Source organism: Hydra vulgaris, chromosome 12, assembly GCF_038396675.1.
Source record: "Hydra vulgaris chromosome 12, alternate assembly HydraT2T_AEP".
NCBI lineage: Eukaryota > Metazoa > Cnidaria > Hydrozoa > Anthoathecata > Hydridae > Hydra > Hydra vulgaris.
In genome coordinates, this window is record NC_088931.1 from 4,879,135 (window position 1) to 4,903,173 (window position 24,039).

Here is a 24,039-nt window from a genome sequence, read left to right on the forward strand (position 1 = left end):
GCAAAATTTACACCCCTCTCATTTTGGGGGTCGGGAGGGTAAAGCGTTTTAAGGCTTTTTGTTCACAGGCCTCCGCCATCCCGATATTTTGCAAGGCCTCCTCATTTGGCATAGGTATAAACAAACTTAAGTTATGAGTTTGCACGATGTGTGAAAGTATCCTATCTGGAACATCAAAAAATTCTGAGGGCGCCCATACATGTGTGTGCATAGAGGAAAACTATACCCTCTACTTCATATACCATACATCTTTTTATGTTGGCAAACTAGAATCTTTAGTCAGAATGTAACTTTTCTATTGATTAGCTGGTTAATTGTGATAAATTAGAAAATCGAAGTACGTACTTTTGAATTGAACCCTCCCCCCCCCTCCCATACGCTTTCGTACGCTTTTTGAAGACCCCCCCTCCCCCCTATGAGCGTACGTACTTTATGGACGACCCCTTAAGCAACTGTTTTAGTTTTTATAATTCTTTTTTTACAGTTTTTGAAGAATATACTTAGTGTTTTTGTTATAAATGAATGTGTGGTAAAGTTGCTAATGCTATCACATAAGAAATAATTTAACTCATCTAGTGGTATTGATTGTAACAGTAGTGTCATACAGTCAGTACTCTACCATTGAATTTGAGCTAGAAGAAGATGTAGCTTGAATACTACATCTTCTTCTAGCTCATGGTTTACAAACAATTTTTTAATGCTTGAATACCAGGGCATAGCTTACATCAGTGCAGCATACACTCTGCATTTTCAAGAGAACAAAACATTTACACTTATAAAGTCTTTACAACTTTTATTCCACCTAATTGCATCAATTAAAAACTTTGTATTTTGATGATACATACATACACATAATTGTGCATACCTGATGCATTAGTTGTAATGCACCACTTAGGTTTCAAAGCACAAAACTTTGACAAACTGACCTTGACATAAGGATAGTCTTTTTTTAATGCAACAAGTAATTCATTAAGATAGAAAAGTAATAACCTTTTTTAAACATGTTGGTTTTTCTTAACACAAACAAAATCTTTTTTTCGTGGCATAATTCTTGAAAACTCATTATTTTGATAACAGTTAATTACTAACTGAGCTGTTTCTGAGGAAAGAGAGATTACCATGATTCTGGTGTAAGGGTTAATATTTGCACTTTATGGGGATATGAGTCAGTAACAGAAATTTTCTTTTCGATTTCATACATTAAAATGTCTAGATCATGATTTTTCTTTAATTTATTGTTAGAAATGGTGCTGTTTTTTTCTGCTGTTAAAGAAGCTTCATCAATATCATATGCTAATGAAACTATTTTTGCAACTCTGTCTATAGTGACACCATACTTTTGTTTTGCTGCAGGTAATTTGCAGTGTTTTAGAACACTTTTCAATTTGACTGGTGAAATCCCAAGCAATTCTATAGAGGTATAAAACTTTACCTTTTTCTCACTTTTGATTCCCATTCCTACTGTGAACTAAAACCTGCATCAGTTTCTACTGCTTTTTTGTAACACTTGCTGCAGAACTTCCAACCTGGCATTCAACCCTCGGAATTAGGAAAAATAAGGTTGGCAATAATTTGCCGACCTCAATCTTTTTGAGGTCGGCATCAGGTCGGCAATAATTATTTAATACAAAGGTGTGACCATAAAACATAGAAAGGAGGTCGGCAATTTTTTGCCGACCTCAAACAGTTTCAGGTCGGCAGTTAGGTCGGCATTGCCGAATGCCAACCTTAATTCCGAGGGTTGGGCATTACATATACATTATTTTTATGTAAAGCCTTTGCCAAGTCTAGAGTCTAGAGAAACTTTTACATTGCCTAAAAAAACAAATTTAAGTTTTAATATTAACTTAAAATTAAATCATGAATCTCAATAAAATATATTTCTTTTAATTGACATATTAACTATAATAAATGTAAGATTACCTTTTATATTTTTTTTTATAGGACATTTTTTACTTTCCTTGTGAGTTCCAAAAGGGTTGCAACACTTTGTTATTTTTCTCTCAGAATATTTTCCATAGAAATGTTCATGATAACAATATAATTTTGATTGAACTAAATTTTGATTTTTTAATTTGTCAAGGGGACATGGTCTGGATGATTTCATATGAATTGACCCAAATACAAAAACTGTATAGTCACCATATAAAAGAATGTTTACGGATCAGGGCTACTGGATGTGTTGCATCCAGTAGCCCTGATCCGTAAACATTCTTACTCATTGATCCGTAGCCCATGTGATGACTCAAAAATAATAGTATTAATTAAAATATTCTTTATCTTTTTATTTTTATTATTATTATTATTATTATTTTTTTTTTGTGGTTTTTTGTTTGAGCTTTGTTATTATTTGTTATTCGGATTATATCATATTATTATATTACTTATATAGTTTTAATTTTGGTTATAAAATTATTTTGCCATAATTACTATTTTTCTAACCTGTGTGGGAACTTTATAACAAACTGGTTTGATTATTAAATGTACTTGGATATTTTCTGAACGAATCATTTATATCAGAATATTTTTATAAATTTTGAATATCTTTTTTTATTAACTTTTTTTATTATTGTTATTTTTTATAGTGTGTCATAGTTTCAGTATTAAAATAATTTAAATAAGTACAGTAGAATCCCGTTAACTCGGACTCTGAAGGGGTATATATTTATTGTCTGACTTAGCCAATGTCCGAATTAAGCAAAGTCCTCATTAAGTCAGACTTTTTGAAAATGTCCAAACTTATCGAGTATTCTTCGATATATAAATATTATGTACATATATATAGAACAATATAATCCTATGTGAAATATATATTTTTGTATATGTAATAGATACTAGACAAAAAAAGTCCGAAATAGATTGTTGTTTCAGTGACTCGCACAATTCTTTTTAAAACAGCTTTGAAGCATTCAAAGCTACTCTTCCAATTTCACCACTCTGAGTAAACATCGAAAAATTAACAAGGGTATCAATTGCTTTATGAACTTCTTTAGTCATTGGCTTTGTCACCATTTCATCCGACGTTTTGTTTCTTTATTCTTCTTGCATTTCTTCTTCAACTACACCAGTGATATCTTGAACAATATCTTCATCTGTCATCACTCCTCCCATAACCGAAAAGTCATCATCAATTGTTAACATATCTTCATAAGTTATGGAACAAGATCCTCATCACGCTGATGCAACTAATCAATTGAATTTTTTAATGCAGGGAAGTATTCTTCATCTTTGCCTGGTACTTTTACTTCTTCCTTAAATCCTGCTTTGTGGAAGCAGTTAATAATAGTGACTTCTGAAACTTCATTCCTAGAATGAACAAGAATTTTTATAGCTTCAAGTATGGATTGAAGGCATTTGTTTTCCGTTGTCAATAGCATTTATGATCTTGTTAATTAAATTAGTTTGGTACTTACACTTCAATGATTGAATGACTCCTTGGTCCATCAGATGCAAACATGAACTTGTGTTTGGGGGAAAAAAGTAGAGTGTGACCGATTTAAGATTCTCAATATTAGGATGGGTGGTGCAATTATCAATAACCAATGCTACCATACAGCCTTCTAATGCAAACTTTCTGTCTTTCTGTGTTTTTTTCCTTTGACCATCCAGACAATGTTTGCATATTTCTTTGATATAGATACAGATGATTCTCCTTTGTCGAGTTCTTTTAGTATTCTGTAATTTTGCTGTTATAGTTCTACTTGATAGCTTTCTTTTAGCAACCTTCAACATTTTTAGTAAATAAAACTTGATCGAAGTAAAACCGAATCGAAGATATCAGTGTAAATGTTTAGTTCGTTAAATTGTGTTTGACGTAAAGGTAATTAATTTTTGAACGTTCTAAGTCTTAAATTTTAATTGATATTTTTGAATTTTTAATGTAATAGTTATTAACAAATAGAACTTAATCGAAGCTTAACTGAATCGAAAGCTTAACTGAATCGAAGCTTAACTGAATCGAAAGCTTAACTGAATCGAAGCTTAACTGAATCGAAAGCTTAACTGAATCGAAGCTTAACTGAATCGAAAGATCTCCATAAAAATGTTTAGCTATGTTTAACTATAATTGACGCAAAAGTATTTTATATTTGAGGGTTTAATGTTCGGAATTTTCATTGTACTATTGGAAATTTTCTTATTATATGCACTTATATGCAATTCAAAATAAGAGTCTTAGTTAAGCAAAGCTTTTCACCGAAGGGACCTCAAAAAACAGTACGAGTTAGGGAATGGTCCGACTTGACCAGGGTACAACTTAAGCCAATTATTTTACAGTAAGCTGATAGAGAATGTTTAAGGGGAATTGAAATTCCATCTGACTTCGTAAAAGTCCGACTTATCCAGGGTCCGAGTTAACAGGATTCAACTGCATTTATTATTTTAACTAAAATTAAATACAAGTTTAAAAAGTAATTATTGTGCTGTGTAATGCATTACACAGCACAATAATTAGGTAGAAAACTGTACTTATAAAAATATATTAAGATTACCCATTTCTTATCAACTTTACTTTGCGCAAGATTTACTTCACCATAACTTCCTTTCCCAATTAATTTACCAATAATATAATTTTCTATACTCATACCCCTAAACAAATAAATATAACATTGTTTAATATACTTTACAAATACAATGAATATGTCAGTATGATCCTGACATAATCATTGTAAACAAAACTTGGTTTAATTTATCAAGTACCATAAAAGTACCAGATATGTTTTTCACAACAATCGATCTAAAGCTAACTCAACTAAATGTCATGGTGGAGGTGTAGCTATCTATGTTTAAAACAAATACATTGCTTATACTCCTCATAATCTACCATCTGAAGGAATGATAGTTGAACAAGTCTGGTGTGTCATTAAAAAAAAAATGAAAATATCGCAATTGGTAGCATATATCGTCTACCAGGTGCTAATGAACCGACAAATAAAAAAATCAATAAAATAATAAATATAGCTAAGAAAAGTGTTAATTGCAAAAAATATTCAGGTCTACTCTTTTCTGAAAACCTCAATTGCCTAAATATAAAATGGAATGACGAGAATATCCAAATAGTATTGAAAAACAACAGACAGGCAAAAATATTTTTAGACAATTTAAATAATAACTTTTTATTTCAAAATGTCATAAAACCAACTTTGAATTCAAGCACACTTTAACTTTAAGTTTAACTATGAAGCTGGAAAATATTAAAAAATAAATAATTCATTCTATAATATAAAATGGTCACATCCATTCTGTAAATAAAAACAATGATGAATGCTACAAAACCCATGTAAATAAATATCACAAATTAATTAACAATTATAAATAATTATAGCTTTAAAACTATAGATTGACAAAAAAATGAAAACTGAAATCAGACATATAACAACTTTATTGAACAAGATAATATCAAATAACTTCAATTTACTAGCTTTGGATCAACAATAAAAATACAAAGTAAATTAGTTAAACACATGAGATTAAAATAGAATAAATGCAAAAAAGAATCAGTGAATCATCAAAAAATCGATTCTAAATTATTTTATAGTTATGTTAACTTTTTTTCTTCTCAACATCTTCGCTTCCAAAAAGGCTGCAAGCAACAAATATCAGAGTTGGAAGTTACTGGAACAGAAAAGAGGAAGTTTATAGAGCAAGATAATGATTGACAGACAACTTAAAAGATTGAAACTACATAAATAAGGAAAGCAAGATGAAGGCCAAATTCAAAGAACTGATGTACAAGCAAAAAAACTAGACAAATAAGAGTTTTTGGAGTACTTAGAAACAGTCACAGAAAAAGGATGAGACTTAATTGAATAACAAGTAACACGAGAATGAAATTTTGTAGATGGCACGAGAGATACTAGCTCTATAGAGCAGTGCCCTAGTATTTGTAGAAAGTGCCATAGTATTTAAAGAAAATCCCATAGTAAATGTAGAAAAGAAAAAGTGAAGCAACATTACGACGATGTGATAATGGATGGAGGTTGGCTGCAAGAGCAAGTTCAACTATTTTTATAATGCGTTTTTGCACCTTGTTTAAAAGAGAAAATGCATCACTAGAAGATCTGCCCCAGATATGGCAACAGAATTCCATACAAGGATGGATTTGAGATTTATAGAAATAAAGAATAGAATCGTAGGTAAGAAAATGTCAAACATAATAAAGAGATGCTACCTTACCAGATGCTAATTTTGCAATGGATTTGATATATGGTTTCCAAGAAAGATCAGAAGAGTTAATCCTAATAGATGAAGGCTAGATAATTCATTGAGTACATTACCATTCAAAAATATAGGAAGATCTAAACTATTGCAATAAAGATTGGCTGAAAAAAGTTGGGATTTATCTGAATGAAAGATCACCAGACACTGTGAGCCCCATGCTGTAGCAGAAGTGAGATCCCTTTTAAGCTAAAAAGCCCATTCCAAGCAATCATGTTAGCTTCTTACCAAGAAAAGAATAAATAATAGTATCATCAGCAAACAATGCCACCTTAAATGTGAGAATATCTGGAAGATCATTAATGTAAATTAAAAAGAGTATAGGGCCGAAAATAGAACCTTGAGGAACTCCTAAAGTTACAGGATATGAAGAAGAGTGCTATCCAACGAGGACAACTTTTATACTACAATTGGAAAGGAAAGATTCAATATTTTTAAAAATGCTAGTTGATACACCATAAAAAGAAAGCTTATGGAGAAGACCAGCATGCCAAACTTTATCAAAAGCTTCAGAAAGGTCAAGAGCAATATAAGGCTATACCTCTCCTATTAACCCTAACCTCTATCTTATGCACGATAAAACCTTTCAGTTATTACTGTTAGCAAATCAGCTGTAGATCGAGAAGATCGAAATCCATATTTATGATCAGAAAGAAAGTTATTAGATTCAAGATGAGAGGTTAAGTGTTTGTTTATTAAAGATTCAAAAGCCTTGCTTATTATAGGCAGAAGACCAATGGGACGGTAGTTAGACGAGTCAGATCGCCCTCCAGAATTTTTGAAAATAGAGATAACAGATACCGCTTTCAAGCATGCTGGAAAACAACTCTGATAGGCACTTGTTAAATAGTTTCAAAAGTATAGACAACAATTCAGCTTTGTCTTTAGATGAGGTGACAAAATCTGAACCAAACAAGAGAGGTGGAACAACAGATTTGCCCTTATTATTGACACTGCCATGAGAGCCCAATCCTCGAGATGAAATAAAAGATTTTATGACCTTAGAATAGCGAGCTTTGGCATTAGACAAAACCTTTTTACAATGGTTTCTAGCAGTAGTAAACAGACGTCTGTTTACTTGAGAATCATTTTACTGATAGATTTTTTTTTTTTTTTTTTTTGTTATTCACCTCCTCAAGGCCACTACAGATGAGAAGCTACTTAATAGTGGTTATAACCCTCTCTCAACTCTATAACTCCGAAACACGAACCTTGACAAACAAGGCCGCTGCGCGGAGAAACAAGTTGAGCGCGGTACTACCAGGGATGTAGTGGGGATCGAACTCGGAACCTCTCACTTATGAAGCGAGCGCTTTACCACTACACCACTACCGCATTTAAAAGTAAGAAGAGTGAGGCTTGACTTAGTAAAAGTAAGAAGAAGAGTGAGGCTTGACTTGGCTTGACTTGACTTGTTGAGAAGAATAAAGGATTCCATGTCAGCCTGAATTCAAGAAGATATGTAAGAAGCACATTTGTAAGCAGGAAGACGAAAGATTTCTACCTAATGGCCATCATGAAGAAAATCACAATAAGAGTCCCAGTCAGCTTTAAGGTAGTTGCAAAAGGTACGACGATAGGGTGAGTCTGATGATGAAGAAGATTGAGATAATGGTTTTAGAAAGATCAAACCGTGATCAGAAGCACCTAAGGATCAATGTGGAGAAACTGAGCTCTGACTAGGATCAGAAACAAGACATAAGTCAAGTAGAGAAGGTAGATGATTCAGGTTGTCAGGAAAGCGAGTTGGAAAGTTGACTATTTGAGTTAGGGATTGAGAAAGGCAAAAGTTGGGGGCCTTAATGCCTGCAGAGTCACAGACATTTGAGCCAAACCATTCAGTGTGATGAGCATGAAAGTCACCAACAACAATGATATTGGCTGATGGATAAAGAGAGAGGGCTTGGTCAATTTGATCAGAAATAACATCAAAAAGAGTGCAGTCTTGAGATAAAGGAGAGTGATATAGAACAAAGAGAAAGGCGATAGAGTGAAGTGGCGTTAAACGTAAGCACGTAAAAGAATAGCCTGTGGATTCAAATCTAATTTTCCGACAAATGGGTGAATTCTTACGAATGCAAATGCCCAAGCCAAGCATGTGAATATTGGAGTAGTTACAAAATAAAGGAAGATAACCATCAACACTAAGATCACAAGATGAGTCAGCTGAACTCAAATTAGTCCCACAAAGAGCAAGTAAGTCTGGTGAACTTTGCAAGAGATAAGACTCAACACAAGAAAAGTTACTTAAAAGACCACAAATATCAGTGAATGATAGGTTTAGAGAACTTGGTGGTGACAATGGTGTTTTATATTTTATAGCTTTTGGTACTTCATTTTTAAGTTTGAATAAGGGGTTTGAGGCTGGTCAACAAATAGAATCTGTTTACCTCTTAAGCCTTTGCCTAGGAGACCTTCTACAAGGCAGAAGCCGGATGCATTTAACATCCCAAGATAAGTATTTTTATCGAGACACCATCTTTAGCCTTTACTCAACCAAGAGCCCCAAGGCAGGGGGTGTTTTAAGTTGGAGTTGGCATCTCCTAGCCTTTGTCTAAAAAGGCGTATTCTACAAGGCAGCAGGACATAAAGCAGATTGTACTGGGTTACATGTTACCAGTAGCAGTATAACCTGACCTGAAAGTAAGTAAGCTATAACTTTAAAAAAATATTGAAAGAATTATAAAAGGCCATAATTTTGCATTGATTAATAAAAATGAGTTTCTAAAAGAAAATAATACTTAAAATTGTAATTACAAGCAAAAAATTAACTGCCTTATGGATAGCAAATGCTCATCAAAAAATATTATTTACAAATGCATTGTTTCCTCGCAAAGCAACCCTGATAAACAATATATTGGCTTAACTGAGGGCAAATGGAGAAACGTTATGCTAACCACAAACAATCTTTTAAACATAAAAAATACTCTAATGAGACTATGCTGTCAAAATATCTTTGGGAACTAAAAGTAAAAAATATCAATTTCAAATTAAACTGGTCTATTCTAAAATTTATTAATAAAAAACAATATATGTTTCGACTAACACTAGTCATCTTCAGTTAAAATTTGATAGGTAAAATTTGTTAAAATACCTATGTTGTGATGAAAACAATACAAAATGTAATTATTCCTGTTTAAACTTAAAATAATATAATTACAAAAATACAAAAAAATTTATTCAAAACTTTATTATGTCATACTAAAGAAATAGGAAATAACAAAATAATAGGTTAAAAAGAAACGCAATATGTATAGTAAGTAGCAGTTAAACAGAAAGTGTCATTTGAACATGGTTAACCTGTTTATTTATGCCAGGTTTTAACTATTCTATGAACATACTTTCTTGAAGTTTTAACTAGAATTTGTTAGATGCTGAAACTAAAGCAGAAGAACACTTATCACTTATTTGCATGAAAAATGATAGCAACTAATGTTAGTCAAAAGATGTATTGTTTTTCATTAATAACAAATTAAAAACAAAAAAACAAATTAAAAACTTGTCTTGTTTAAGAAAATATTTAAATTTTTGGTGCTTGAAAGAAACTCTGGATATATATATATATATATATATATATATATATATATATATATATATATATATATATATATATATATATATATATATATATATATATATATATATATATATGTATATATATATATATATATATATATATATATATATATACATATATATATATATATATATATATATATATATATATATATATATATATATATATATATATATATATATGTATGTATATATATGGATATGTATATATATATATATATATATATATATTGGATATATATATATATATATATATTGGATATATATATATATATATATATATATATATATATATATATATATTGGATATATATATATATATATATATTGGATATATATCCAATATATATATATATATATATATATATATATATATATATATCCAATATATATATATATAAATATATATATATCCAATATATATATATATATATATATATATATATATATATCCAATATATATATATATATATATATATATATATATATATATATATATATATATATATATATTGGATATATATATATATATATATATATATATATATATATATATATATATATATATATATATATATATATATATATATATACATATATATATACAGTACTGCAAAAATTATTATTGATTTTTCAGCTTTTAAATAATAATTATAGTTTTTTACATAAAAAACAATCATAACGTAAAAATAAAGTTACAGATCATACATTCCAGGTATAACAATGTTTTTAATACTTGGTTTGATCACCTTTGGCAGCTTTCAATGATTTCACTCTCTTGGGCATATCATTGATTGAATCACGGCATAACTTGGTGATTGGTTCGCTGTGGAACCAGACATGGAATAACCTCAGTTCTAATTACTACAAAAGCTGTGTTTTTATAGTAATTAGAACTTTGTGTATTTCGTCTTTTAAATGTCTCATAAATTCTCAATTGGGTTCATTCCTGGTGAATTCCCAGGCCATTTGAGTAAAGAGAATCCATTGTAATGTAACCATAGCGTTTACAACTTGCCCATATGGCAAGGAGCACAGCCCTATTGAAATATAAAGTCCTTATCCGTGAACCATTTTCTGACTTGAGGAACCAAATGTTTCTCCAACATCTCTATATACTTTCTCCGGATAATCATTCCTTCCACAATATGTAGACGGCTTGTTCCATAGATGGATATCACTCCCCATACCATGATCTTAGTGGGGAACTTCATTTTTTTCTTAAGACACTCAGGCTTAAACTTTTTACCAGGCCTTCTTCTGACTGTCTGGACTCTATCATCCTACACAGCTAGACTCATCTAAGAATACTACCTGAACAAAAAAAATGCCTGATAAGTTTCAAAGAAATTATGGTACAAACATTACATTGATAGTCATGATCAACAAGTACTGCTATATATCAGAATACCTACTGATATTAGTCAGAAAATATGAACTGAAAAAAATCAAGAAATCAATACTATCAGAGATCTAACTGAAAGCTAAATTAATAATTACTTTGTACAAATCTTCTTGCATCCAACTTTCATGCTAAATGGCCCATTCATGCCTGGCATGCTTCATTTTATTTGTGAGTCTTGGCTATTTCCTTGGTCTGTATGCCTTCAGTTCCTGCTCCAACAAGCAATTATTCACTATTTTACGGCTTACATTAATGCCCTGATTTGCTAATTCCATAGATATCTTCTAGCAAGAATTTTTTCTATTTCTGAGGCCCATTACTTTGATCTTTCTCTTAAGTCTCAAGGATAGTGATTCTTTTCCAACTCTTCCAGCTCCGACATTTCTACCCTCATCCAGCTACATTTTCACTGCACTAGCTATTTGTGTTGAAGTCTTCAATTCCATAGCCATCTCCTTTTGTTTTAGATTACTATTTTCCAACATAACAGAGATTTGTCCTTTATTTCTAGGGCTCAGGTCTAATCTTTTCCTTATTACATCAAAATTGGTCAAAAATATCAAAGATTGTGCTGAACAATTATTTTTTTATTTTATCAGAATTTAAAATTATAATTACATACCAAATACACCATAAACCATAGAGATTAAAAAAAAGTGACGCAAACACAAATTAACATATTTCAGAATTTACGGGTAAACTTCAGCAACTTTTTCTTCTCTAACCCTTAAGTAACTCTAAAACTAAAAAAACCAGATCTAAATGGATTTTGCTTGACAATAAAATGGTCCTAATACTATATTTATGTATGTCATTAAAAACAAAAAGAAAATCATTGACCACTGAAAACCTTTTGCCTGCCTTAATTGATGGATTTTAGTGACAAATCTCAAAGTCCATAAAAATTTTTCCAGTACTGTATATTATTTATTTATATATATATATATATATATATATATATATATATATATATATATATATATATATATATATATATATATATATATATATATATAAGGGCATTTCCGAAAAACCACGCACAGGCAATTCCATAAAAAAAGTGGGACAAAAAATTGAAATTTTTCAGTCACGCTCTCAGATATCCTTTAAATTTGGACCAGTGGTACCAATCAATATAACAAAAAAAATGTTTTTTCCACTTCCGCCATTATGAACTTTGTAGTAGTACTTTTAATTGAATAAAATAAGATCTAGTGGAAAAATGTGGCTAAAAATTGGTACCTAACACTTTTTGAGGGTGCTGAATTCAAAAGTGTAAATAAAATAGTGAAATTTAAATTTTTTGATAGTTATTTTTTTATTTTAAAATGGTCAGTCAAAATTTTTGTTCTTTTACCATGGGTTGCGCTTTCATTAATTCCCAGAGTTGCCCAAGTCTCATGGATTGAATTTTTTTTTTGAAATGATGTAGGTGATCTTAGGCTATCTTTATAAAAAGATGGTTTTGGTTTCTTAAAGCATAATAAAGATATGTCAAATTAAAATTTAGACAAAAAATTTCTTTATTTAGCTGCTATTCTCTATTAAAGATTTTATAGCGATACTTTTTGTGTGAATAATTTAAGTTCTAGTAGAGAAATACTGAAAATTGGTATCTGACCATCTTTAAAGGTGTTGAATACAAAGATGAAGAGAAATTAACCCAATTCCTAATATTTTAGAATAATTTTTGAACTTTAAAATGGTATAATATTACTTAACCATAAAAAGGGGTAACATTTTCACAAATTGCTGACTCTCATGGGTTCAATTGTGGTGTGTAATCTTCTTTGGTAATTCAGTTTCTTAGTCATGCCAAACAGCTAACAGTGCTCAATTGGAATCAACCAAGAAAGTGAATGTCATCTCACAACATATACATCGTTGCTGGGAATTGAACCTTTTGAAGATATTCCTGAATATGAAAGAGAAATATTAATGTGAAGGACTGGACTCTCAATAACAAATGTCAAACCATCAACTTGTCTCCATCATAAACATGTTTATTTGAAGCGTAATACAACTAAATTGACACGGTGCTGCAAGCCATTTAATACTCATAACAAAGTTATAAAAGGTATTTATAGTAATCAAAACTTTTAGTTTTGTGAAAGTATTGTGAGTTACAATAATGAAATTATTGGCAGCCAAATTCTATTTTAGCTATATTTAACCTTTTAGCTGACTTCTGAAAGTGCGCTTTAATTGTCAAATTGTCAAATTGGTTGCTACTACATCGACTAAGGGTTTGGGCTAGGACAGCAATCTTTTTTTTCATCATATTTCCTTTTTTTTCTTGCCTTACTAAAAAAGCTGTAAACAAATAAATTTGGTTGAGGTTATTCAAACTAATTTAAAAAAGTTTTTTTTTTAAAGGTTTTTGAGAATAAAATGATGAAAAGACATGAAATTTAGGAACAATAAAAAAATTGATTCAATGACGTACATTTTGAAACCCTATACAGGCTCGAAGAGGCAGAAAGATAAGCAATCTGATTTGCTGATTTTGAAAGAGAGGCAAGTGGACTTTTGTTAAAAAATATAGTTAAAATCAAAACAGGCAGATTTTTGAAATAAATTTCAAAGTAATGATAAACTAAGTTTATCAATACAAGTCTTGTGTTACTATAAACACAGGAAATTTATTTTATTTTGTACTCTTCAAAGCATTTAAAAGGTATCAAAATATATTTGTACAAAAGAATTTTCACTCGTGAAAATCTCTGATGGGGATTTTATCTGTTGTTAATTTTTAAAAAATGGAAAAAAATATCTATTAAAGTAAATTTGAAAAGATCCATAAATGTGTTTCAGGTAAAAATGTCCTTGGATTTGAAGCATACTCTTTGGTGCCTAATAGACGTCCCCCCCCCTCCCCACTAATTAATTTTTCAAAAATTTTCCACCCAGGACATTCTTATTTCAACCCCCCCCCCCCCGGCTTTTAAATTTTAGAAAAAATTCCATCCAAGACAAGACAATTTTTTATAAAAATTTTCTTTTTCACTACTTACTTACGTTACGTATTATCATTCATTCAAAAAACTTTGTTTTAAAAAAAAGAACGTTCTATTTTCTTCTTTCTATCGTTACGTTATTATTCATTAAAGGAGAAATTTTCTTCTTTCTATTATCACGTCATTTACAGTACTTATTTACTTGTATACATTGCAATATCAGAGTGTAAGAACGAAATGGCGACTACGAAAAGAATTTTTAAAAGGACAGAAAGAAGCCAATATAGTAACATAGAAAAAATGGAGCTTGGAAAAATTGTGGAAAAGTTCAAAGAAGAGTACGATGCCGAAGTGATAAAAAACAAAGGAAAGACAAAATACGATGCAAAAAGAAAACGACACGTGCCAATAAAACCAACAACCGGATATGTTGCAAAGTCTGTCCGATTCTTTTATACTGATTTGGTCGATGCAAAAGGTGACGACCCTGAATTCGTAAAAGCAGTTAAACTTGCATCCCGTTCATACAACGACCTAGAGCGTTTGCAAGATCCTTCCTCTTGTCCACCGAAAAAATTGCGAGGAGCTGGTGCTGATCGTAAAGTGAAGGTCCCAGAAGTAAGAGTAGCATTATTCCACTGGTTCGTAGACGTGAGAAAATTGTTGAAGGGACGTTTGCCGCAACGCTTGTTCAAGCTGAAAGCACAGCAACTTTATGGCGAATGGCTCATTCAAAACTCAGTTCCTGAACAAGAGAAACTCAAATTTAGTAATAAATGGATTAAATCCTGGGAAAATGAATACGGAGTCAGCTTAAGAAAGCCAAACAAACGCTATTCAATCAAGAAAGAAGATCTTCTGATAAGACTTCGTAATTATCTCCAAAATGTCTAGGCAGTTCGAAAGTTCTTTATCGAGAAATATGGGGTTGATCCTCCTATTATAAATGGGGACCAAATGCCCCTCCACAGAAATGAAAGTTCACAGGAGAAGACAATGTCGTTTAAAGGTGAAGAGACATTTGTTAAGGAAAATCATAATCTTTCCAGGGAGCGCGTTACTGTATTCACAAAAGTTTCAAGCGTTTCAAACATTAAATTGGAGCCTGAATTCATCTTCAAAGGTAAAGGAGTTATAGCAAAGGTAGAAGTCGATAATGTCAATTACCAGTGGTCCCCAAGTGGATCTTATCGATTAGAGCACATGATCAAAACGATAAATAATCTCCCGAATCGTTTCAATCCCTTCACACAAAAGAATTTTGCAGTTTACGTCCTGGATGATTACGCTGTCCACCTAATGCCAGAAGTTAGAAAAGCTCTTTATCAACGCGGCTACATTCTAATTGTGATGGGCGGAGGTATCACTGGTTTCATTCAAGCAAATGATACTGATCTACATTGCCGTCTTAAGGCATTATACAGACACGAAGAAATGGATTTGATGTTGAAAATGCTGGAAGTGGATAAAAACAAAGTCCTTTCACCAAAATGCGAAGAAATGGTCAAAATGCTTTTGTAAGCCACATCTAAAAAAAATGAAATCAGCTTTTTACGAGGTTCGAAAAAGCCTCAAGAAATGAATAAAAGAGGCTCATGATAATACCGATGTTGAGCAAAAGGATGAGGGTAACATATTTGACATTTTACAAAATATGTAAAAAGAGAAACTTATTTGAACTGGACTTCTGTTGTTATTTCTTCTTTGGACTTTAGTACTTCTTTTTTTTGATTGCAAAATAAGCTTACATGTTCCATATAAATATATGAACTCTAAGGAGATTTTGTTTTCAGGTTTTTTTTCAACCTTAGTTTTAAGGAGACTGATATATACTTTTTTTATTATATAACTTTAAAAAAATTTTGTCCTGAAACCATTAAACACTTTTTCAAGATTTAGTAAATGTTTGGATATTATTACTCTATTTGAAAATTTAACTAAAGAAGTAAAATTTATGTTTGTCTACTGAACATTAATTTTTTGCACAGTTACATGTAAACACTGATATTAGAAGCAAGGAAAAGTATTGAAGTCAAATAAGTTGACCAAATAAAACCGGATTATGGCATCAAAAAAAAAATGCAAATGATTGTTGCATTTGTTTTTATTGTAATAATTGAAAAAAAATGATTTAAAAAAACCAAATTGAGTGGTACAATAATTAAACTTTTTAAAGAAAAAGAGAATAAACTTTTTAATTTTTTAATTTAAACTTTTAAAAGAGAATAAACTTTTTAATGGAGAAAAATTATTTAAAAAGATCAAATTAAGTGGCACATTAAACTTTTTAATGGAAAAAGAGTAATGAAGAAAAGACAATAAAATTGTCTTTTCTTCATTACTCTTTTAGTTAGTTGTAATGTACTCTCAAAGTTAGTTGTAATGCTAAGTGTTTTAGTTATTATAAAATGTTTTTGTATAAACTCTTGAAATATTCAACATGAATTTACATAAGTATAATATTTCTTTTTTCTACCTCATTATCTTTAGTTCTCCATTAAGATGTAGTATATTAAGTTACTCCATTAGATATTAAGTTTACTATATTAAAACAAATATGTGGCAATCATTTTTTTTAATAGTTTATACAATGTTTTGTAATCTGTTAATTGATGATTCTGTATTTAAAGCTAAATTGTAAATGTGAAATGATTTTTATGTGTGTTTCTCAACAAATGAAATGTCTCTGTTCTATGAAGCATACTCAATACAAAGTTTATATGCAGTTTTAGCGGACTACTGGTAAAGTATCTAACATATGTAAAGTGTAAATCTTAAGCAGAAGCGTAGGTTGTTCTAAGCTCGTTATGCAACTTTATACCAACTTATTAATTATAAAGAATTAAACATTTAAGTTTTTTAAAGAAGAAAATTTTTACAGGTGTTTTACAGAATTTGCTTACATGTTCCATGTAAATCTATGAACTTTGAAGAAGGTGCATTTAAATCTTAATTTTGAGAAGGCTGATTAGGAGTACATCAATATTTTTCATTACTTAATTCTAATAAAACATCATCCTTAAATGCTTTTAATTCGAGAATGTTGCAAATTACCTGTATTTGCTATAATAACCAATAAACAATATTCTCAGTCTTAAAATGTTTTATTATTATTATTATTATCATTATTATTATTATTATTATTATTATTATTATTATTATTATTATTATTATTATTATTATTATTATTATTATTATTATTATTATTATTATTATTATTATTATTATTATTCTGATTCACTCCCAACAAGGTTGCAAGCAACCACTATTAAGTTAGGAATTACTAGAAAAAAAGAATAGAGTTACAGAGCAAGGAAACTGTTGACAGAAGAATTAAAAAGTTGAAGGTTGTATGAGTCAGGAAAACATGAAGATGGGAGAAAGTTCCAAAGGGTTGAGGTGCAGGGAAAAAAGCTAGGTGAATTAAAGTTTTTGGAGCATGCAGCGAAAAATACAGTAAAAGAATGAGACTTTAATGAATGACAAGTCAAGTGAGAGTGAGTTTTAGTTGATAGAACTAGAGATGAAAACTCCTTTGAGCAGCAACCATGTTTTAGTAAGATTTATAATTTATATTTGTGAATAATTTGTGTAAAGCTCTGAAAAGAAATTAGGGAAATATAAAAAATATTTTTCTAGCTAAATGATAGGATTAATGGGAACTTAATGTGAAAATAACCATACCAAGTTATTAATATTCTATTAATATTAAGAGGTAAATTATAAAACTGTTATAAAAATCATATGAGAATCACAGCATAGTCAAGTTTCACTATCTCGTTTATAGTTTGTTCCAATATAAACCATTAGGAAAAGAAACTACTTTTTAAATCTTTACTTTTAAGCATAAGTACTATATTGTACAAAACTTGATAGAAAAATCATACTTTATTTGTTACTATTAATTGATTTTTTTAATTATTATTTTGATTATTTGATTTCATTTTTATTATTCAGTACTCTTTTTGGCATATGTTTTGATTTTAACATACGTGAAAAAACTTATCTTTTAAAATCAGCTAATCAGATTAAGCCTATTCTGAGCCTGTATAGGATTTCAAAATATGCTTCATGGACACTATAAATATGGAAACTGATATAAAACTATTTCTAAAATGTAAATATTAAGCATGAAAAAATGGGTATCATCAAAAAAATTTTGAGAAAAGAATTCCCAGCTAAGAATACCACATGCATTGATAGAGAAATTATTCAAAATCTATCTGCACCAAAGATAATTAAAAATTTACAAGTAGATCATGTCATACCTGTAAATCCTCAAACTGTTGGTTATAACTTAAAAAATCAAAATTTTCTTGGTAAAGTTGTCCAAAAAAAATATTTCTTGAGTAAAAAAGGTCAAAAGAAAATATTGACTTGGGCTAAGGAACATTCGTTATGGATTCTTAATCAATTGCAATGAGTTTTATTGCTAGATGAAACAAAAATATGTTTCTTTAGTTCTGATGGTTTTGTATGCAAGTGACACAAATAAGTACACAAATGAAGCAAATAAGTACACGAATTAGGCATTATTAAATTATTACAATACTCTAGACAGTTTTAATTAGTTTTTTTCAGTATGGAGAACCAAAACACACATCGAAGTTATTGATTTATTTTATTGATATTGATTATTACTACTCAGTGGTTCAAAAAAATAGTATTAAGATGTTAGATTAGGTTCTTCAGTCATCATACCTAAATCCAATTGAAATTTTATGAAATCATATAGTTTGTCTCAAAAGCTATTCTGATCAAGGAGTGAAAAAAATTTGACTTAAAATGGCTAAAAAACATAGTAGATTTAATTCCTTAAAAATGTCTTGTGGTTGTTAAGGAAAAAGGCAGAAAAATTGGCTATTAAATTTGTATGACTAAAATAAAGTTAATAGTTAATTTTTGCTAATTATTATTAGCAAAAAAATTATTTTAAAGAAATGAACATTTATTTAAAGCATGAACAGTTTTGACATTTTTTGGACTTACACCTTTAGTGATTAAATGTGTAAATTTTTCAAAGTATAAGAATATAAATTTTAAATTCAAAAAAGTTAAACTTAAGCTTTTTTTTCTGGTTATGAAAAATCATTAGGTGATAGAATTGTTTGACATAATGTGATACTAAATATAATATATGATAATAAATTATGCAGTTCTTATATGAACTACTTAGTTCTTATATGAAATACGTAGTTGATATTACTGAGTTAAACTGTGAAGCTGACCGTTTGAAAAACTTTTATGACTTGGGAGTTTTGCATCAAATGGCTCATGTGAGTTCACATAAGTGGGATTTTATTCAAAAGTTAAAAAAAAAATACAGAATTATTCTGTAGATTTATATATTAATGGTTAGAGGTAGGTTTTCGCGGTTATTAGATAATTTATAGATATATAGATATACAGAATAATTACTAGATAGAATTACAACAAAAACCTTTATAATAGTAAATACGCTTAATTTTATAATAGTAATTAATTAGCATAAAAATACTCACGTCTCTCCATTGAGACCGATCCGGCTTTTCGGTCTTAACGGGGAGACGTGATTACAGACTATGGCCTACATAAAGTACAGCAACACTGCAGTGGTTAATAACTTGAGATAACAGTTCCTAGCTATCTTATACTCTTCCCAGATAAGAATTACAATTTTCAAGTTTTCAATCTATTGTCTCCCCTCTCCACACACACACACACACACACACACACACACACACACACACACACACACACACACACACACACACACACACACACACACACAATTTATTGACTTCCTCCCAATCAATGCCAATGCGAAAGTAACTCCACCCAACAATTTCGGCACATTCCATGAGTTTTTACCATTATGTCTACTTCCGTTTACTTTTATTCCTCTCTCCTTTTCTCCCTAGAATAAGGTAAGGAAGAGTAATATGTTATAGAACAGGCCCGTAGCAACGGGGGGGGGGGGAGGGGTTGGGGGGGAACAGCAGGGGCATTTGCCATCCCCCACCCCCAATAATTTTTCAAATAAATGATTTTGAATTTCATCTTTAGAAAAAAGTAAACGATTACAAACCAAAAAAAAAATTTTAAAAAAAAGGATAGAAAGGACCTGATTTGTTATCCATATTTTTGGCGTAAGTTCCTTTGACAAAAAATTTTGACCTACTACTATTTGACCTATCCAGTAGTATTGCCTCCTCCCCCCCCTCCCCATGTAACTTTTGTTCCTACAGGCCTGTAAAAAATAGTGAAAGCATGCTTTTACTGTTTTCTAAATTTGCTAGCAAAAAGTAAACTACTCAACAGTTTACATATTTAAAAATAAACTGACTGGCTTTCAGGTTGAAATGATGGGCATGAAAAAATTAAAAAAAAAAAATTTCAATGAAATTAAGTCCAAAAATTGACGAGGATATTAAAACAACAAATTGTAGAGGAAAACAATCGTTTATGCAAAAAGTGCAATTTTTCTCTTTTTTTACTGTATTTTTCTTCCTGAGGCCAAGAAAGGAGGGGGAATTCAATAATAAGAAAAGTTGCTTTTCAAAAAAAGGCTTTGGCTTTTTGAACTCTTTAAAACTTATAAGTTGAAAACACGGACTTGATGAGCAATGGCTGCTGCATGAATAAAGATATTAGGCGAGGTACTACTAATGAAGTGATAGGACTAAAGCTTATGTTTTATTATTATTATTATTTTTCAAATTTTATTTATAAACCTCTTAAATTTTATAAATAGCAAAAGTTACTAAGATTTTATTTTCCCTAAGTGATCGTTGTAAATAGTGTTTGAAAATATTTAAAAAAACGCTTGGTAGGAGATTTTTCTTATACTTATCAGAGCCGGAACCAGCTTTTTTTGGTCTTTGAGATAGCTAACTTCTAGACATAGAGCAAAATCCAAACATTTATATGTTTACACTTATGTCAAATAAGGGTGCTTTGCAAAAAACTGCGATGATTGGAGGCAGAGAACAAAAAAGCCCCAAATTTTGTGCCCCCCTGCCTCAAACGTGAGAGCAACAAGTTGATGAAATATTTTTTGTACTGTTTTTAACTAGACCAATATTTATCAATAAATTTCAAATTTCATAGTAAAATATTTTAGCATTCAAAAATTATGACCATATAAAGTTTAAGCCCCCTCAATTTGAGGGGTTTATAAATTTTATATGGTCATTATTTTTGAACGCTGAAAGATAATACTATGAAACTTAAAATATTTCATCAGCTTGTTGCTCTTACGTTTGAGGCAGTGGGGCACAAAATTTGGGGCTTTTTTGTTCCCAGCCTCCAATCGCAATTTTTGCAAAGCATCCTTATTTGACATAAGTGTATCCTTATTTGACATAAGTGTAAACATATAAATGTTTGGAGTTTGCTTCATGTCCGGTTCTGCTTATAACTAGTATCTGTAATGTATTAAGTTTTTCAATATAATGGGCTGTCTATTAATAATGTCATCAATTTTTGTTCAATTTTACCTCCTCCCCCTTCTTTGCAACTTCTCAAAAAAAAAAAAAATAAACAAATTAAATTTTTATTTTTTTTATTTTGATTTATATCAGAATAGGGCCGATTAATTTCTTATTTTAGATTATTAAAAAGCAGAGACCTCTATACCCCTATAAAATAACAACAACATTTAATTACCCTGCCCCCTCCTCGAAAATAAAACATGCTTTGATAACTGATGTTTATTTTCCTGTTTATCTCCAACCAGAAAATATACACTTTTTTTCTCTTATTTAATGTGGTAAGCTGGTAAAAAAACTTGAAAAATTAGGTGTTTTTTTTTTTTTAACTGTTTTGTATTCAAAATTTATCATAGAATTCAAAAATATATATTGTCATTGTGTTTTTTTTATTTTTCATTTAAAAAAACAAGGTTTTTTAGGGTATGGTTAAAATTTTGATTAAAAAATTTTAAAAATATTTTCTTCATCTATTGAAAAATATAATATTCGGTACTCCCATTACATTGGCGATGGCGATACAGAATCCTTTAAAAAAGTTAAAGAATCAAAGCCATATGGTGAAGATTTGGAACCTATAAAATCTGAATGTATTGGCCATGTTTAAAAGAGACTTGGCACACGGCTCCGCAAACTTCGTGTTAGCATGAAAGGTAAAACCTTATCAGATGGCAAAGGACTTAGCAGGAAAGGAAGATTAACTGATAATATTGTTAACAAAATGCAGAACTATTTTGGCAGGGCTATTCGCCAAAACTCTCTTCTAAGTTGGAATGGTAACAAAAGTATTGCTTTGTATATGATGAAAAAAGGAGTACTGGCAGTATTGTGGCACTGTACAGGTATTAAAGATCCTGGAGTTGGTCACCAGTTTTGTCCCCGCTACTAATGATAGTTGGTGTAACCCGCACTAAAGATAGTTGGTGTAATTACTGGAAAAATATCAAGCGGTACAAACCATCAGTTAATTTACCAATTGCAGTGAAAACTGCAATCTATCCAATTTTTAAGGATTTACGTAGTGATCTTTTGAGTCGCTGTTTAGATGGATCCACTCAAAACCCAAATGAGGCTCTGAATCAAATTGTGTGGAAAAGATGTCCAAAAGATACTTTTGTTTCAAAAACCACTGTAGAAATTGGAGTTGCATCTGCAATAATAAGTTTTAATGATGGTATATCTGGACTTGTACAACTTTTTGATAAAATGAAATTGTCTTTTGGAACAAAAACAATTATAGGTTCTATCAAAAAAGACACACTTCGGATTCAAAATATAAATAAAAAATCAACCAAAAAGAGTATGGAAAGAAGAAAACTGATTATAGCAAAGAGAAAAGGATATTTGGACAAAGAAAAAAAACTAGAAGGAGAGGAATCATACCAACTTGGAAATTTTTGAGATTTTTTTTTTTTATGTATTGTTTTCTTGGTTTTTTAAAATCTTGTTGTAGGTTAACGAAAACATAGATTTTGGAAGATCTATTTGAGTTTTCATTTTGAAATTTTCAACACTTGTTTAAATTATAGAGCACTAGTGCCTAAAGCAGAACAAAACCTATATACTCAAGTACTTAATGAGAAACCAGTCACTGGGCATTGAACTGTTTATCTAAAAAATTCAAAATTAAAAGAATCTTCGCCATTTTGAAACGGTTGATCAATTTTTAAAAATTTTGCTTTAGGCGCTAGATAATTATATATTCTTTTACTGTAGCAAATTTCATACTGATACTAGTTATAGATCTCTTGATACCCGTGTTTTGCTTTTTAGCTTATTTTTAAAATTTTTGCTGACTCATCAAAAAGTAATTAATTTTTTGAAGATTTTTTTTTTTGTAATATTTATTTTTATGATGACTGTTGTGTGTGTTAATTTCAGTTTCAAACAATAAATATTAAACATTCTAGTTTTTTTACCAGCTTACCACCTTAAAGTAATTAAATTTATTTTAAAATGTAACATTGTTAAGGTTAACTTTTTTTGACCTACCGCCCCCTCCCTTTTGTGAACAATTGTTAAAAAGTTTCAGACCCTTCTTCCCCTTATTTTGTTCACATAACTAATAGACTATTCTGATATAAATTCAAAATAATAACAAAAATTTACTTTTTAATTTGCGTGTTTTTTTTTTTTTTTTTTTTTTTTTTTTTGAGTTTTCATAAAAGTAGTAATGATTAAAATAATATAATTTAATGTATGACATAAAATAAATATATTTTAATAAATAAAATCACTTATTATTCTGTCAAATTTTTTTTTTTTTTGATTTAATTTTTTTTTTCTTCAGGTATATAAATATATATATAACTTTTATTTAACTGTTTATTGCTTTATTCTTTTTAGTTTTAATTCTTATACTATTTATGGCTTTCTTTTTATTTTAGTGAAACGTTATTTGGAGCAGAAATGAACA

General features: G+C 29.9%; 1 protein-coding gene across 1 annotated transcript in view; it reads right to left on the minus strand.

Annotated features, from left to right (window-relative positions):
* The window catches only part of LOC100212063 (serine/threonine-protein kinase Nek4), a 113,143-nt gene extending 93,449 nt beyond the window's left edge, over positions 1-19,694 (minus strand). Inside the window, exons 1-2 of the mRNA XM_065811290.1 lie at positions 19,656-19,694; positions 4,491-4,587 (exon numbers count right to left, since the gene is read on the minus strand). Of these exons, the coding sequence (XP_065667362.1) occupies positions 4,491-4,583 (93 nt within the window). The 5' untranslated portion in view covers positions 4,584-4,587; positions 19,656-19,694. The remainder of the gene's footprint in view (positions 1-4,490; positions 4,588-19,655) is intronic.
* Between the last annotated feature and the right edge of the window lie 4,345 nt (positions 19,695-24,039).